The sequence below is a fragment of the Myxocyprinus asiaticus genome, chromosome 26, assembly GCF_019703515.2.
Source record: "Myxocyprinus asiaticus isolate MX2 ecotype Aquarium Trade chromosome 26, UBuf_Myxa_2, whole genome shotgun sequence".
Lineage (NCBI taxonomy): Eukaryota > Metazoa > Chordata > Actinopteri > Cypriniformes > Catostomidae > Myxocyprinus > Myxocyprinus asiaticus.
The window spans coordinates 7,812,539-7,831,751 of record NC_059369.1 but is presented as its reverse complement, the minus strand read 5'-3'; the positions used below and the strand labels follow the sequence as shown (position 1 = coordinate 7,831,751).

Here is a 19,213-nt window from a genome sequence, read left to right as displayed (position 1 = left end):
TAAAACATCACTTAGCAGCATCTTAAAAAAAAAAAAATCACTGAAGTCACAAACCAGATAGGTAACAACATGTTTCACAAACTAAAAGAAAAGGGAATGAATAAAGAAGAGTCACATCTTTTGCTATAAAGGTTTCTTCCACAAATCTTCAAGTTGAACTGTAGCGTGAGTGTCTTGAGACGATTGACTGCTCTACTGAGATGAATTGGGACATAAATTGGGCGTGCAGAGTGAAAGTTCATGACCATCTGTCTATTAAGATGTGACAGCTGACCACACACACCCTTAACCCTGCGGCACCTTCATGCCATCTGCTGCCATAGTGACCCCTGCTGAGACACCATGAGCTATCAGACACTCCTGAAGGACAAACACATCACAGGACAGACACACTGACAAGCTAGACAGACAGACAGACAGACAGAAAGAAAGAAAGAAAGAAAGAGAGCAACTGACCTACAAAACGTCACTCACTCATGCAGCAATGGCTGGTAAGGAAAAAAATGCAGAACTAAAAAGGCAGAATCCAAACATATCAGGCAGAAGATCACATGAGCTCCACTGTCTGCACTCCCATTGGTACTCGTGCCATTTCTCATTCGCATAAAGTTGAACCCTGCTCAACTTTGTCTTTTCCTCATATCAATGTAAATCGCCAAATCTTTGAAAATGAATTATTACTGGTCACTTTGTTGCTGCAAATCACTGTTCAGTCTAGTTAAAGGAATAGTTCACCCAAAAATGTAAATTCTCTCATTATTTACTCACCCTCATGCCATCCCAGATGTTTGACTGTCTTTCTTCTGCCGAACACAAATGAAGATTTTTAGAAGAATATTTCAGCTTTTGTAGATCCATACAATGCACTAAGAATGCGAATTGCCAAACAAAAGAAGAATGTGGAATTGAAAGTGAAAGTGGAGATTTATTGTAAAAAAAGGACTTAAATGTTGATCTGTTTCTCACCTACATTTATCATAACACACAAGATAAGGATTTAATCACTGGAGTCATATGGATTACTTTTATCACTGTTCACTTGCATTGTATGGACCTACAGAGCTGAGATATTCTTCTAAAAATCTTAATTTGTGTTCTGCAGAAGAAAGAAAGTCATACACATCTGGGATGGCATGGGGTGATTAAATATGAGAGAATTTAAAGGTGCACTCAGCAATTCGTTTCCCTATTAAAAAAGTTTTACTCCTAAAGAAATGAACTGATATATATATATATATATATGTATGTATGTATAAAATCATAACCGCTCTCATGAGATGAGGACTCTAGTCATATCAGTAACCTTATAAAAGCTGTTTTATTCTACATGGGGGAGGTGCACCCTCATGGGGGCCACCATTTTAGAATCACATGACCAGCTGAACACTACTCAATCTCAGTAACTGTCTTGTTATTGGATACTTTAACTCTTGGATTAAATGAATCATGGTTGATTGTGAATAGTGAATTTCTACAATGGCATCTGTTACTGAAAACTATTGATTTTGAATGATGCTGAATCCACACCACTAAGTGTCACTGTAAGTCCAAGATTACACAAGCACAATGTTGCTGAGTGCACCTTTAAAACACCATTGTACTCTGATAATTTTGGAGCTGGATAGTGCAGCTCCAACTTCTACAGAACCATCCACAACACGGTTTCATTCCTCATTCACTTCACTTGTATTTAAAAACTCATCCAAAAAGCATTTCCTTTACATGAAAAACTAAATTTGCCCATTAAATAGCACTCCACAATGCCTCAATAAAAGAAAACCTCTTTAATTTGCAAAACATTCCTTACAGGCGAGAGAGAGATGGTGCTCATACAGAAACAGAGTATTTCCTCCTTAATGTTTTTGTAGGCATCACAATGTCTGAGCCGAGGGGAGAGGGGGAGGAGAGACAGAGAGAGAGGGAGAGGGAGGGGAAGGAAGCAAAAGAGAGGAGAAAGTGAAGTGAGTGAGTGTCAGTGAAAGAAGGCAGTCTGACTACCAAGAGAGAAAAAAGAGAGCGCTCAGCAAACAGCTCGCACTCATTGTGTCAGTGAAATTCTGAACACGGACAGCTAGTGCATTTGAGCTGAAGAAAACAGTTTTTAGTGCACAGACACAGAGGAAGTAGAAAAAAAAAACAAGAGGAGAGCTTCTTCGTTGAAAGATGGACTCTGATTCTGGGGATCAGAGTGAGGGAGAACTCTCTCCAGGTAAGACATCCATTCTCTCTACTTTTTTCTCTCTTTATTTAGTTCTCAAACTCCGTTCAGCAGATGCTGTCTGGCAGCGCAGGCGAGCACAGGCACGTGCTGCTACATTTCTCATTAACACATTAACATTCATCATCATGCTCATATTTTTCGCCAAGCGTGACAGCCAGAAACGGTGTTTCTATCCTCCAAACTCCACTGTATGTGAGCTCCTGGCTCTTCTGAGCTTTACTTCTTTGGTTCTTCTCTCTGAAAAGCAGTTCATCTGTAATATTTGAGCTCTCTGAGCGCAGGGCGGTGGAGAGCTGAACAGCAGCACTTTGCTTTATGACAGGGGTGTCTGGCAAGTGCTGATATTCCAAAGGTTCACAGACTACTGCTTATGATACTGTATAACCTGTCTGACTGCAAAAAAAGCAAATGAAGAGACTAGAGATCTAAAAAAGCACTAGGTAGTTCCTTGTGATCATGATAAAAATCTTGTTGTGAAAGGAACAGAATGCTGGTACTGATACAGAAAATTACACCCAACATTTTGCAGTTGCTATGCGTTTACAAGAGTGCCTTCACACATAAAATATCACAAACCAATGCAGTCAAAATGTTTGAACTTCTTGTGTTCAATGAACTTTATGGAAGAAACTATGAGCAGTAGAAAAAGCTTTAGAAAAGGCCATTTTACTTTTTACATAGATGATTCTTACCTAAATGACTTGCCAAAGAATAATTTCAGGGACTTACTTTGGGTTAATTGTTTTTTTCCCTCAAGGACACAATGTTGACTGAGTGAGGTAGTGATCTCAACTCGACTAGGTCACCTTGGGATATCCACTCACTTAGATCAGACCTGCGGTCTTCATGTTAAAGGAATGTTCTGGGTGAAAAAACAAGTTAAGCTATATGGACAGAAAAAACAACAACAACTGTTTCCTCAGTTTGTAAAAACAAACATTAATTGTGCTTACAGTAATGCACTTACAATATGGAAGTCTATGGAGCAAGATATTGTGGAGGGTTTGATATTGAATACACACACACACACACACACACACACACACACATACATAACTTAGATTTGGGTGGGCTTAATTGGGTTACTTCCCCTATATATATATATATATATATATATATATATATATATATATATATATATATATATATATATATATATATATATATACAGTATATACTGTGTGTGTGTGTGTGTATATATATATATATATATATATATATATATACAGGGTTGGGAGGGTTACTTTTGAAATGTATTCCACTACAGATTACAGAATACATGCTGTAAAATGTAATTTGTAACATATTCCATTAGATTACTCAAGGTCAGTAATGTATTCTAAATACTTTGGATTACTTCTTCAGCACTGGTAGATTTTTTCACTTGTTTTGACTATAAAAACTCTGCCAGTACAGTAAGACAAAATACACATGTTAAAAATACATTCTCTGAAAAACCTAAATATCTTATGCAGTGCTGTTTCTAAAACAAGATAAATCAAATTGATCTTGTTTTAAGGATTTTTAGATATTTTTAAAGGAAAACAATACAAGAATTATGATTTTTGCCCTAATATCAAAGGTCTTACTAGAAAAAAAGAAATTATGATCTAACATGAATTTTCTTGATAAAAAAAAATATGATCGTGCTTGGTAACATGTGCATGTAAAATGGCTAGAAATAGCATTTTAGCTTAGCATAAATATATATATATATATATGACAGATAATATGCATTTTTCTTTCTTTAAAGACTGTGCCTAAAAACTGTTGTTGTGATACAGTTCTGAGTGTCTTTGCATTATCTAAAAGTTATTAGGCTTAAAGGCATTGCATGGTCAGGACAGGTTTTGAAAGATTGGTTAAAACTTTACACAAAGACTCGGTTGGTAGCATATTTAATCAAACTAGTCTCAAATTAAGATGTTTAATGTTAAAGTATTCTGGCTATACTCTCAAAACTGTACTACTGTATAAAACAAAATTATTTTGTGTGATAATCCATTGAGCTTAAAGGAATAGTTAACCCAAAAATAAAAACTTCTCTCATCATTTACTCACCCTCATGCCATCCCAGATGTGTTTCTTTCATCTGCTGAACACAAATCAAGATTTTTAGAAGAATGTCTCAGCTCTTTTGGTCCATACAATGCAAGTGAATGGGTGCCAAACTTTTGAAGCTCCAATAATCACACAAGTCAGCATAAAAGTAATCCATATGACTCCAGTGGTTAAATCCATGTGTTCAGAAGTGATATGATAAGTGTGAATGAGAAACAGATAGGTATTTAAGTCCTTTTTTTTACCATAAATTCTCCTCCCTGCTCAGTCAATCTCCACTTTCACTTTCTTCTTCTTGTGTTTTTGGTTATTCTCATCTTCATGCATATCGTCCCCTACATATTGCCCAGGGAGAAGAATTTCTCACAAAAAAGAACTTAAATATTGATCTGTTTCTTAGCCACACCTATCATATCACTTCCGAAGATATGGATTAAAACACTGGAGTTAAATGAATTACTTTAATGATGCCTTTATTTGCTTTTTCGAGCATCAACATTTTGGCACCCATTCACTTGCATTGTATGGACCTACAGAGCTGAGATATTCTTCTAAAAAATCTTTGATTGTGTTCTGAAGAAGAAAGAAAGTCATACACATCTGGGGTGAGTAAATGATGAGAGAATTTTCATTTTTGGGTGAACTATTCCTTTAACTTCTATCAAACCCCAAATAATTAGCTTATGGTTCTTTGAGGGTCAATGTGCTCACTGGAACACAGATTTGAATCTGGCTGCCATTACGTCTCGATCACTTTGCCCCTCTCGATTTCCATTTTCCTGTTTCTCTCAACTTTGCAATAAGTAACAAGGCAAAAAGCTCATAAAATAGTCTAGTCCAGTTGGATCCTGGACTGCTGGGTGACCACCAGCCCATTGCTAAGGAAGCATAAATGTGGCAATGTCAGTTGTGTATGTGTAAGTCATTATATTAGCCGGGCATCTGTCAGACTGGCTTTTTTCAGTGTTTGTGCTCTGAGAGCTGCTCTGTGTGCCTCTGTGGGAAAAATTGAGGTCTTCAGTCTACTGTGCGGTTTGGCTGAAGGTCTCACTGAAAGATCGCTGAAGTTCTGGATCTATCCTGTTACTACTCTTCTGTGATCTATTTTCTCTTCATCTTCTTGGCTGACTAAGTCACCAGTTTACCTCAAGTTTCAGATGGCACGCCCACAGACCACCCACAGTCCATTCACTCAGCGTCTGATGCATACTGCACACAAAAATAGCAAGAGCTGGTTGAAATTGCAAATTTCAATCTGACTGGCTGGATTTACGCAAGTTCCGGTACCAGGTTAAAACTATGAATGCTTCTGAGGAAGAACTAATCAATGAAAAACATGATCACACGGGAAGTCGGCCTGTTGTTTCCAAGATTTCCAGTACACTAGGACTGGCCACATTATACTGACTCACTGACAAGCACCATCTCCTATCATACATGTTTGCATCAGCTCCATTGTATTTACCTTTCTCTGTGGAGTGACCGGAAGTGCATTGCGTTAGCAGCGTGGAAGACTGGTGTTCGCATTCCATGTTGAAACCAGGAAGTAATAGCGTTTGTATCATCAGTGACAAGCACAATTCAGAGGTTGCCTTTTTCTCTTTAGCATTTTTACTCCACTGATAGTAAGGTTAAGGTTTGGGGTTTGGGGTGTTAAGTTTATGAAATATGCATTCCTCTTCACTGTATTACCACCTGAAAACAGCTTGCTTTTGGTGCCCCTCTGTGAAAAATTACACTCGTAAAATGGAGCTCACATGTGCTCATACGCCCAACAACAGTTACCGCTTTGGCCACTAGGGGCAGTGTTTCGCATTTCAGTAAGCACAGACCGATTTTAGCTAAAGAAATGTCAACCTACTGTTTCCAAATTTCACTCTGAGATCAGTCTGCACTGGACTTGCCAGGTTAGTGGCATCAAAAGGTAGTTTTTGAAGGTTTTGTTAGCAACTTAACTAGATATCCAAAAGTTGCAGAACTGTATATTCAGCTTTATGTCTGTGACATAATTAGAAATTATTACTTTTGGACAAACAGAAATTCTGAACACAAAGTCTACACACATTGTCCGCTATTTTTCTGTACAATAGTTTGAGGAGACCATAGGGGAATTGATTATTAACGATAATTTTTTTTTTTTTTTAAGAAAACCTTTTATGACAGACCATGAGTTCCGAGGTTGTTTATTGTATATGCTTGTGCTAAAGCCATCAGTCTGCATTATTTCAACTTAATTAAAAAAATACAAAATGTTTTCAATTGAGGAATATCTGGTTATGAACTACAGTCTCCATGATCCTGAACAGAACACATTGACCGATAAGAGAATCACGGCAAACAAAGTGCGGCAAAAGAGCAGTGACCACCCACTCCCATGATGCACTGTGAATACTTAAATCAATAGTTTCACATTTTCCCAGCGTTTTTAATCTGATTACGTCATTTGCAATGCTTCATAGGATTGTAGTCCATTCTCTCATTAAAAAAGTTAAATACACTGTCTTGTACCTTTGTCTTTTTGTCAGATTTTCACATAAGTTTTTGCTTCAAATCAAAGTTTGTAATGTTTTGATTCACCTCGGAGCTGATTGGTTTGGTTCACGGTTTAGAGCGCTTTTATAAAGAATTTATGAATTCCTTATGGGGAAAAAAGTATGGGGACAAATACTTCCAGAATCAAGGCTGAAAAAGTGGGCGTGCTCTGTTTTCTGTTTTTTTTTTTTTTTTTTTTGTACTCTCTATTATTGTACTATTGTACTATTATATATTATTGTATCTATTTCAGATAACCTTGCCCCCAAATGGCACGTAAAACAAAACAAACTGTGGCTAGTCACTTTACATGTCACATGGTGGAAAAACAGCCACATGCTTTGTGCCACATGTCTCTTTGCTTGAAATTCTTCATCCTGCCCAGTAGGTGGCGATATGCATGAAGAATATGAATCCACAAAAACACAAGAAGAAGAATGCGAAAGTGAAAGTTAAAGCGCAGCTTGACTGAGCAGGGAGGAGAATTTATGGTAAAAATTTACTTAAATATTGATCTGTTTCTCACCCACACCAATCAAATCGCTTCTGGAGACATGGATTTCACCACTGGAGTCTTATGGATTACTTTTATGCTGACTTATGTGATTTTTGCAGCTTCAAAATTTTGGCACCCATCCACTTGATTGTATGGACCAAAAGAGCTGAGAAATTCTTCTAAAAATCTTCATTTGTGTTCTGTAGAAGAAAGTCATTCACATCTGGGATGGCATGTTGGTGAGTAAATGATGAGATATTTTTCATTTTTGGGTGAACTATTCCTTTAAGAGATGTTTCAGATGTTTTCCCAAAAATTTCTGAGAAATAAAAATAGACATAAATGAGTCTATTGTTGACAAAATAAAATTACAGAGCTATGAAATGAATATGGGTAGCACAGCTCAGATACATTTGGTCTTGAAAGAATTCATATTGAGATCTCTGACTTTTGATTGCAGACTTTGGTGTCTTGGCAAATCTGAGCGCAGTTTTGAGACATTGTTAAGATCTCTTATGAAACTCGTGCATGTGAGATTACAAGAGTCTTTCACTTACGATAAAATCTGAGAAGCTGGAGACTAACACATAGGAAATATTAAAGAGATCTCTTTTTTTCTTCATCCTTCCTTCTCAGCTTAGCAGAGATAAACTCAGTATAGCTGCAAAGCAAAAGAGCTCGTAGTTTGTGTTGTGTTTGTTCACATTTGTCAGTATGAGTCCTCTGGCAATAGAAACTGCAGACAGTTTTCGGAATGTCTGTTTTTCCAAAAGCCAGCAGTTTTGAGGGGATACCGCTGAAATGTTTTGCTTTGGGTCAGAGTGTGTGTTTTAGTAATCAAAGGTCTTTATCGTGTACCTGGGACATCTTCAGACTGTCATTCCAGAGAAATGCGATTGGTTTGCGTGCATATGTTTGTTGTGTCAGCACGCTTGAGCCTTTATTTCTCAACAAAGACGGTCTAGAGCACGCTGACATTACTGCTTGAGGAGTAATAAATGTGTGTGTGCGCATTCCACAGGCTCAAAACCAAGTGAATAAATGGATGACAAGCAATAATGTCACATACTGTCTGTTTCCCTCCCTCAGTAACTCATTCTCAAAAACACACACACAAAAAAAAAAAAAAAAAAATGATAAGTCACAAGAAGCTGTGCTTTATTGTGATTTTACTGTGTGTAAGGGTTGTTCTCAGGCACGATGCAAAGCACTATGAAATTTGGTAAAATGGTAAAATAATAATAATACATGGGCTCAAGTGGATTATTGCTTGTATAAAACAGCAACAACAGCCCTATTGTGAAAGAGCAATGTTCAGTAATAAACAATAAAACAATAAAAATAAAAATTCTTTTGAAATGGAATATAGTTCATTATCCTGTGGGCTGTTTATGGTTTCCAAACAATGTAGCAACTTGCTGCACGGGGTTGTGCATTTATTTCACATAAGTTTCGAACGTGGATCATCTAATCAGAATTTAGAGTAGGAACTATCCTTTTATAAAGGCCACTTAAGGCAAATCAGTCCACTTGGCCGCCATCTTGGGAATGCTCCCAGGCTGTTATTTTCAGTGGATTCAAGTGGCATTAAAGTTGTAATGAACTGGCCATGGAGACGGTGTCAGGATCCATGTGCAGGAAGTTTATTAATAAAACACAAGCAAACAATCCAAATCAGCAGGCAGAGAGACTTAGTTGAAAAGCAGGCAAATAAATCCAATAAACCAAACAGACAGTCCAACCAGGCAAACAAAACAAAGGGTAATCCAAAAAGGAGTAAATCCAGACAAAAAAGGCAAAGGTCATAGCATGAATCAATAAACAATGGCAATGGAAAAACACTCAGTAAGACAGGGTAAACTGGCAATACTTCACAATGTGACAGTGGAACAGGCATGGTTTAAATATGGTGGCAAACAGGAAATGAGTGTAGAAGTCCATGGCTAATACTCAGGTGAGGGCTCCTTCTGGTGGTGGGATGAATGAGAGGCAGCCTCATTCATTACAAAAGTGCAGCTTCAGTCGGCTTGAATGCGGAAAGACCCAAATCTCAAAACGGTTGGTCAAGATTATGGTCAAAGAACATATTTCAAACATTTATAATATATTTAAGCCGTCAAATCTGACAACAATGGTGCCATTAAATGCGTTTCTTTAGGTCAGTTCAAACTAAAAAAGGCTATTTTTCAGGTTGGTCTAGATAATGCACATTCTTAAATTGACTGCATGTCTGTATCTAAAATGATTGGCTCTTTCACCTGTAAGACGGGACTTCCTGTTCTAATTCCACCATATTGGGTGTTCCAATTTCTCCCATTAATTATAATAAGAAGTGCTCTGTCTTGGGCTAAATTGTTTACCAAACTTGCACTCTACCAACTAATAATAGCTTTGTAAATTGGTATGTTAAAGTATGGTGTTGTTTTATCGACAATAGTCAGGGTAGGCGGCATTGTAAACTGATCACAACGAGACTGTGAGGAATAGACGTTACGACTGTCAAATTAAAATTCTAAATTCAAATACTGGTCAAATTTCAAATAAAGATGCACATTCAAACAGGGCCGTACCAACCCTTCACCCCCACTCGTCATCTTTTAGTGTCCATTTAAACAGACAGTAATCCCCCCACCCCCCAAGCCAAAATAAATTATTAAAATATTATCTGGAAAATATTAACTTTTTATTAAATTGATAGTGTGTTTCTTCTATTGAAGTAATGTTAGATGAATAAACCTGAAGAGAAACATTACATTCATAATATTACATTTAAATTCTAGTTTATTTGTACAACGCTTATTACAATAAATCTATTATTTCTTAGCATCTTTACAGAAAATAGTGAATTACAAGCCTTATTTCTTACAAATAAGGAGAGGTGGAAAGTAATGAATTACAACTACTCTCGTTACAGTACTTGAGTAAATTATTCACATTTTACTACTTTTTTAAGTATAAATAAATAATAGTACTTTTACTTGAGTTGATTAAAAATACTGTATTCAACTTCGCAACAATAATTTTTCACCACAATTACAAAGTAAAAAAAAACAAAAAAAAAACATTATATTTCTGAATTTTTGGGGAAGAAGAAAGTTATAAGTACTAAATCTGTTTATAAACTAAAACATGCTGTGTCCCGCAGGGCACAGCATCATGAGCACAGCAGCTTGCATAGACTGCTGCCGGTGTCCTCTCTTCTCTAGCTTCTCCAAGACTTTCTGCCCTGTCACTATACAAGAACTGTAATACTGTGATGTTCTGCATATTTCATTTTATTCTGGAAAAGAGCTATTCATTCAGGTACGAGGGAACCGTCTGAACACGTTTGACCACTGATCAAACTTCACTGGTTTTTAAGGTGGGCAATGTTTTAACTGTGTCAAGCATTAACACAGTGTAGTTTGACATACAGTATATGTGGGGATATCTTGTTTACTTGCTACTATATGTCTAAAACAAACTTTTAAATACCTTAGAAAGATACAATGCTAATAGTGTCGGAAATTAACAGTGAATCGAGGCAAAAATGCCACCGAAATTGACAAAATTATACCAGAAATTCAAAATATGGGGGCAAAAAATGCCCACGCAACAAGTTCCCATGTTTTATTAATATTATCTGATATAGTTACAATGACATACATTGCGATCTTCTTTTGACTTTTCACTGAACATTATTTTTTCCCCACCATCCAGTCCCTCGAACCATCGCGCACACAGACGGACTCTCTGCTTCTATCAATCCGCATCAGTTTGGTATGTGAAATCACAAAACAGAATGTAAACAAATGCTACAACTTAATTAATAATAATATCTCAATATGTTAAATAACCATAATGTTAATTAAGACTTTATAATTACAAATGTAATACAATAATACATATGAAGAACAGACACTTTTAGTGTTTGAATCAATCATATCTCTCACTAAACACTGTGTGAAATGTTTATTTTTGCCATATTTTATTCAGTTGACATGTAGGAGTTGATAACAATTTGCTTAATAATCTCATTCCATATCTGGATAATTGCTGCAATATCACAGAGGATACATTTCCTCCTCTATGATATTGCATTATATTAGTTTTGTACAGTATGTTAACTTAATATCGAAAATACTTGGACATACGTGAATGAGAATAAACCTGAAATAGGAATGTTTGTCACAACGCACATTATTTTTTTATTTTATTTTTTAGAAGAAGAGAAGAAGCCTTTATTCTGTCACACATTATACATTTACATACAGTATATATAGTGAAATTCTTTTTTTTTTTTCACATATCCCAGCTAAGCTGGGGTCAGAGTGCGCTGTATGTAGTTTAGAGATGATTTAGAGACATTTAGAATATAACAAATTTTATTTAAAAATATTTAAATAAATGTTGCATTCTTAAAATGTTCTGTTTGTCCAAGAATCCTCTTGCAGCAATGCAGGTCTTTGGCATTTAGAAGCTGCTAGTTTAGGACCTGTGAGGAGTCTGTTTCTCAAACTAGAGAATGTGATTTACTTGTCTTTTTGTTGTGCATCTGGCTGTCCACTTCCCTCTCTATCCTGTTTAGAGATTCTTTTTTTCAAAACAGTAATGCATGGAATATTCTAATGCCTTCATCTCTCTAAAACAATAGACTTAATTTCAGGAGAAATGTGTTTCTTTTTGCCTATTTTTAAAACCAAAATTTGACTTGTAAGTGTAAAGCAAATTGTAAGAACTCAATACTTCATTAAATGGGGGAAAAACCCACTGAATTGTGATTCCCGCATGGTAGCGCAACCGTTTTCAATTGTTCTAATAATAAGAACATTTTCTTGAGTACCAAATTAGCACTTTAGAATGCTTTTGTAAGGAATAGGTGACACATTATAAGTCTGCCATCACGGGTAACGAAAAAAATTGAATAAATACCACTTAAAACAATTATTTCATGATTTTGACAGTATTTTTGATCAATTTAATTCATCCTTGGTGAAAGGAAGCATCAATGTCTTTCAAGAACAAAAATGTCTTTGTGTTCTAAAAATGGAAGCGTATATACTATATATATTATAATTTTCATAAAGTAACTTGTAACGTAATTACTTGAGTAGTTTTTTGCCAAACTTCTTATTTACTCTTACTTGAGTCATAATATTTCTCAATACTTCTCCTTGTACTCAAGTGAATTTTATCTTAAGTAAAATCTGTACTATTTCCAACAATGCAAATAAGATATTTCTTTCATAATACTGTATATAATATTACATGTAGATTTTTTTTTATTATGGCTGTCACTAGAAGAAATTAATCGTGATTATTCTTATGATTTCAGAATGAAACTGTAATAAAGTCAAATAATGTAAGCATTTAAAATAAATAAAAAATTAACTTAAATTAAAAAAGAAGAAAGAAAAAAGCACCCACCTAGGGCCCCTCTGGGGGTCCCAGACCCCAGTTTACAAATCCCTGGTTTACACTCTTCCAGAACTCAACCTACCAGTGTCTTACTTATAGTTAAATTAAACAAGGATTGGAGGAAATGGGCGTTCACGCTGACAGCGGTTTGCAGCAACAACGTGATATAAAGTCATAAAATTTCAGCAAGACTTGGCATTTTCCAGCAACATGAGCAACAACATCAGTTGCCAGTGCAACAAAGTTGAGCAGCGTTTAAGTTTATGCAAATGAGCAGCAATGTGATACGCTACAATTTGCAATGGGAGATGCCTGATACAGCTGGATACTGGAGTCGGTTAGCAATGTCGAATAGCAACCAATAGCACAGAGACTCAGCAACCTCCAAAAATTTTATTGGTCAGTGTGAACGCCCCTGAAGTATTTTAACATTTAATAATTACACATTTCACTTTTATCAGAGTTAAATCAAGTTTGGATCCATGTACGATGTGCAACTGTTCTGAGATCAGCTCAATCCAAGCAAACAGTAACAGGCTTATAAAGACTCACTCAAGTTTGTGGAGACTTTTGCACCACATGACCAACCAGCAGTCATCATTACACAACAAACACACTGCAGAGAGAACGTCAAGCCATCTGCAGAGCAGAATGAAGGGGAAACTCTCTCTCCACCTTCCCTTGTTTTTTGTAGATCTGGGCCCTGCCAGAGGAAAATCTGCCCCACCAAAAAGATAAAAGGACAGAGATTCCAAACTGGATAGCTCAGGAATGAGAGAGAGAGAGAGAGAGAGAGTGTGTGTGTGTGTGTGTGTGGGCAGGTTTAAGTGTTTTTTTTTAGGTTACAAACTGGTAATTACAAGGGTATTATGCTATAAATGTGGTTTATGAGGACATTTCTAGTGTCCCCATAATTCAAATTGCTTAAAAAACATACTAAACAATGTTTTTTTGAAAATGTAAAAATGCAGAAAGGTTTCTGTGAGGGTTACGTAGGTTTAGGGGTAGGGTTAGGGTTAGGGGATAGAATCTATAGTTTGTACAGTATAAAAATCATTATGTCTATGGAGAGTCCTCATAATGATAGCTGCACCAACATGTGTGTGTGTGTGTGTGTGTGTGTGTGTGTGTGTGTAAATGAGAAATATAACCAAGTCAACACTCTTCTGAGCTTCTTGCCACTTTTATTCCAGAAAGGAGAAACGGTCATAATTTTTGCTCAAAGACAGCAAGAGCGTTTTTGCTGAAATGAAATGGGGGAATATTTCTCATCCACATCACATCAGTGAAAACAGACAAAAATATTAGTGACTAAAAACTCTCTCTCTCTCTCTCTCTTTCTCCCTGAGGCGTACCACAGTTATTTCCTCTGCGTTCTCTCATTTAACAGAGGAATGCTGTAGTAAGCACAGTTAATTGAACTGCTTGTGGTCTGTCAGGGATTTATTAGTGAGTCACCATGCTTACAACGTGCCCAAAGTGTTCAGATAATAACAATAATTAGTAGATTTGTATTTCCTGAAGGAAGTAGCAGCGCTTGAAAAGCAGTTAAAGGAATATTCCGGGTTTAATAAGAGTTCAGCTCAGTCGACAGCATTTGTGGCATAATGTTGATTACCACAAAAACTAATTTCGACTCATCCCTCCTTTTCTTTAAAAAAAGCAAAAATGGAGGTTCCAGTGAGGCACTTACCATGAAAGTGAATGGGGCAAATGTTTGGAGGGTTTAAAAGCACAAAATGTGAAGCTTATAATTTTATAAAAGCTCTTTCATTAATTCTTCTGTTAAAATTCATTTATTGTTTGAGCTGTAAAGCTGTTTAAATTGTAATTTTATAGTTGTTTTAGGATTTTAGATTTTGTTGACATTACATCGTCATGGCAACGAAGATGTAAAATTGGAAATAACTTTACACCGAAAAGGTTAATAAGTGATTTTATCACACTAAAATTATGTTAACACGCATAATGTTTACGTCTTGTGGCTATACTTTTAAAACTGAGTATTTAAACACAAAGACTGGCCCCCATTCACTTCCATTGTAAGTGCTTCAATGTAACCCAGATTTTTGCTTTTTTTTTATTTATTTTTTTTTATTGAAAGGAGGGATGAGTCGAAATGTATTTTTTTTTTTTTTTTTATCAATATTATGCTACAGATGCCTTCAATTGAGCTTAACTTGTATTAAACCTAGAACATTCCTTTAAGTAGACATGCATTGATTATTGGTAAATTTACGTATAAATAACATGGTAAAAGTTATAAGCACATTAATTAAAAATAAATGAAAATAAATAAATGTCACTTCTTCACCACTGGTTTGCATCAGCTGAAATACATTAGTTTTTGGTTAGGTATGGTTAGAAAGTTGTTTACTAAGAGTGAAACACCCTTATCAAACTGCTTATATATGATGTCACTAAACAAAAGTAAATCAACTGATACTGCAAATATTAGTGAATAACATACTATCTGTACATACTTTATTAATGTATTAACAACAATTTATAAATAATACATTAACTATGAACTAATATACACTACTGCTTTACAAATACTTTATACCATGTAGTTGATGTCTAGAAAAGGAAAAAATGGTTTCTAAAAAAAGAAATATTTATTAAGTCTTTATTAACTTCTAAAAATGCCAAAAGTTGTTATTTAGATTTACGGTTTATGTTAGGTGTTTAGATTTCCTGAGGCAACTGTGAGTGGTGCTTGTCTGTGCCAAACCCACCGCAATGATGTTGTCATTTCTACTATATAACCAAACTATAAAAGTTTTTTTAAAAGAAAAGCTCTAACTTACAGTACATCCCTTTGATAGAGACAGAGAGATAAATGACATTATTTTAAAACATCTAGAAAGGGAACTTTGACTTCAGGCTGATCAGATTATAAGAAAGGCTTTACTGTGTAAAGTGTGTTTCTCTTTATAGTACGGTAGATGTTTGTAGACTGATCACAGAGGTCTATCAGCACTGAAACAGAATAAGACAAACCTTAAATCAAGTTGTACAAGTGAGCTCTTGATAGAGGAGCATAAAGGTATCAGCGTTCGTCTGGCATTTCAAAACCTGTTGGGAAGGATGCTAAAACTGTTAGCTACCATTTAAAAATCAGCTGCTGGGTGCAAACCTCCTGCGGTTTGTGCTCAGCCTGGAAAACTTATATATGTGCCAGACAAGAGGGAGTGTAACCCAGCCCTCAAAGCGTTCCTTAAATCCATATAATCACCCTGTGCTGTTTCTGCTTCTTTTCTGGAGGGGAACACTCATATTTGACAGTGGTTGGCCAGTTATCTTTCTGGTTTTCTTCCTTTGTTCTTTTTTAGACTCACCAAAGTCTAAATAATCACAGAGCAGCTTCTCAGTGTGATATCTCACAACAGCAGTTGAACAGAGTGTCATTTCACTCTTTAAATGTATTATTAAGTCTGGACCTTGAGTAGATTCAGTGTGTATTTCATCATTAGAGTTGATTTCAAGCTAAGAGACTGAAATACGTTCCTCTCTGTGCAAGATGGGGAATTGCCCCAAGCAAATCAGCAATTTTGTGGGCGTGTTTGTGCTATTACATGATTTGCACAATACTTTAATTAATCAGATGCTAAAACAAAGCAAACAATGCATACAAATAAATGACATTATCAGACTTCAGACCCCCTCAGGGTTTAGTTCAAGTTTACAAAATGTTTTACAGTAAAATACTCCAACCAGAGTGAGATGATGAATCTGATCTAGTTGTATAATCTACAAGCACTGATAAGCAAATCATATTTGTCCATGAGTTTGCTGTAGCAATGAGAAAATCATTTACATAAGAAAGTCTCCATATGGGGTTTGGAGAAGATTTCATAATGCATGCATAAATCTAACCGAGCCAATACACACACACACACACACACACACACACACACACACAAAAATCTCATAAAAGTAGAACAAAGGGCAACACTTTGCATTGCGTCTCAGAGAGCAATGTACATCAAACCAGCCTGACCTATAAACCCTTATGCAGTTAGTTAGAGATATCTGAATTACCACACAATAAACTGATTTGTTTTGTTTTTTAAATCACCTCGGGACAAAATCCAGCATTTTATGGAACTGACAGGTGACCTTTTAAGTGTGATAGTGTCTAATCAGACATTACAGAAAAGTAGACTTAGGCAAACAACACACACACACTCACAGAATAAGATTAACTTTAACCATTATAGCCTCAATGTAGATGACAGCTGTCCAGGGGTGCGTTTCCTGAACAATGATGTAACCTACTGCGTAACCACCATAGTACAATGCATCATTAGAGAAACTAACTAGCTAGTCACAAGTGTTTCCTAAAAACCTAGAAACTATGTCGCACATTCATCATTCGAACCACATTGGTTCAACAACACAGAGCTGTCGCTAATGGTGTTACACAGGCGGTGGAGTAAAAACTTCAGGGAAAATGTTATTATAATAGCTCATTTACACAGACACCAGAAAGATGTTTAATGCAAGAAAGCAGCTGAAGACATGAAATCGGTGTGCACCGTGTAATGAGACAGATGCACTGCACTGCAATAGACGTGTTTTGCTCTACATCAGACTTCAGGGTTACCCCAACGCGTTTGATCACAAACGCACATGCACTCTTCAAATGGGCGTATTCTATTCAGAAGAGATTATCCCTATGCCCATTCCCTTCAAAGGTGTGGGGCTCCAAAATAACAGTCATTTGGAATTTACTTTTTAAGCCATTTTTATTTAAAATTCAGTTTGATCTATTATGATTGTTCTCCCTATGAAGTGCACTACGGAAGCTGATTTATCCGGTTTTGAACGCAGCCAAAAACGGCACTTGTGTGTTAAAATGGAAACAGAAGACGTGTTCTCCAAGAGAAACCCCTTGTGTTAAATTGCTTTCTCTTAACAGGCTTTATAAGCATTTAAACTGCTGCATTCGCATTTGCATGACATTTCAGAAAGGCTTTCTGCAAAACTCAGAATACGTTTTTTTTCTTAAATGCATGAAAACGTGATCAAAGTCTTGACAGAATGAAATATATATATGGAATAAAAGCTATAGAAGCCTCAGCAATGTCAGATGATTTTCACACAGCAAACTATGAAAGGAATATGCTTCTAACCACATGTAAAGAGCTGTAGTTCCAACCACATAAATTTGCGATGCTGTTTGTGAATGTCCGTTGGAACTACGGTTTGGGGAAACACCAAATCGTTGAACTATGTTGGTAACGATGGAACTTATGACCATAGTTGGCTAACGATGCTTTTGGGAAACGCACTCCAGGCTGCTAATTGATTGACTTAAGTAAGGATTCTTACCGAAATTGAAACTCCTAAAGGAAGGGCCATAGCTAGTGGGGTGAAAGGTGCTAATGATTCTAGGGGCCCAAAGGTCCAGGAAGGCCACAATAAATTCAAAACTATTTTTTAAATAGGTAATGGGCCCAGAAGAATATACAGTCAGGGGGCCTAGAATTCATTGCTGCGGACCTGCCTAAAGGTGCAGTAAGCAATTTAGCCATTCTGGAACTTCCACCAGACCAGCCGTTGAATAGCCACGGCCCCTTTTAACAAAACACCACACTTCAAAGTCATGCGCTTACAAAGACACACTTGGATACCATTGTGCTCGAGCAGATGGAGGGCGATGGGTCCCCCTAAGCATTTTGCCATCCGACCCTGAGAGTTTCACAGGAGCAGGACACCATTCCAGCACTTATACGAGCATATATGGTCTGCCCTGTGAACACACACAGTGATTGACAGGCAGAAAGTCTTCTTATTGGCTAAACAAACGATCTGACTGCGGCTCGTGTACATCTTTTTTGTTGCTGTTTACCAAGCCTGCAGCTGTTACAGAGACAGGTGTGATATTTCATGGCATCTATATCAGTGATATCTGACAGGTAATATAGGCATTTTCTGCATTTGATTATTTATTTATTTTAAATCACAACACCTTGAAGTGATGATTTTAAATGATCGTTAAGGATAATGAGGCACACGAAAATCAATTGTTTGACTCAAATTCATTCAGCTATCAGATGATTATGAGTCTTGAAAGAGTTGTTAGCATGTTGCTAAACTAATAGATTAATTAATAATTAATAATTAATTAATCATTTTCTTTATTTATCACACATTATACATTTGCACATATACAGTGAAATTCTTCTTTTTCACATATCCCAGCTAGGCTGGGGTCAGAGTGCAGGGTCAGCCATGATACGGATTACAAATATTGGGTGAAAATTTAGGTATTTGTGACTAAACAGGACCATGAGCAGTGCTTACAGTTTAACAGTGATGACACAAAGTATCTTTGAGGAAAGTTGTTGTAGGTGAGGTTTATATTTTAGTTGGAAAGCCAAAAAAAAAAAAAGTAAACACAAACAAAACAATTAGCATAGCATGTTGTTAAGCTAAATGTTGAGCTATTTGTGATAAAAAAAATAAAATAAAAAAAAACAGGACCATGAGCAGTGCTT

At 36.2% G+C, this 19,213-nt stretch overlaps 1 protein-coding gene across 1 annotated transcript in view; it reads left to right on the top strand.

Annotated features, from left to right (window-relative positions):
* Nucleotides 1-1,980: 1,980 nt before the first annotated feature.
* The window catches only part of tnfaip8l3 (tumor necrosis factor, alpha-induced protein 8-like 3), a 62,702-nt gene continuing 45,469 nt past the window's right edge, over nt 1,981-19,213 (top strand). Inside the window, exon 1 of the mRNA XM_051656729.1 lies at nt 1,981-2,209. Coding sequence (XP_051512689.1) covers nt 2,164-2,209 — 46 coding nt within the window. The 5' untranslated portion in view covers nt 1,981-2,163. The remainder of the gene's footprint in view (nt 2,210-19,213) is intronic.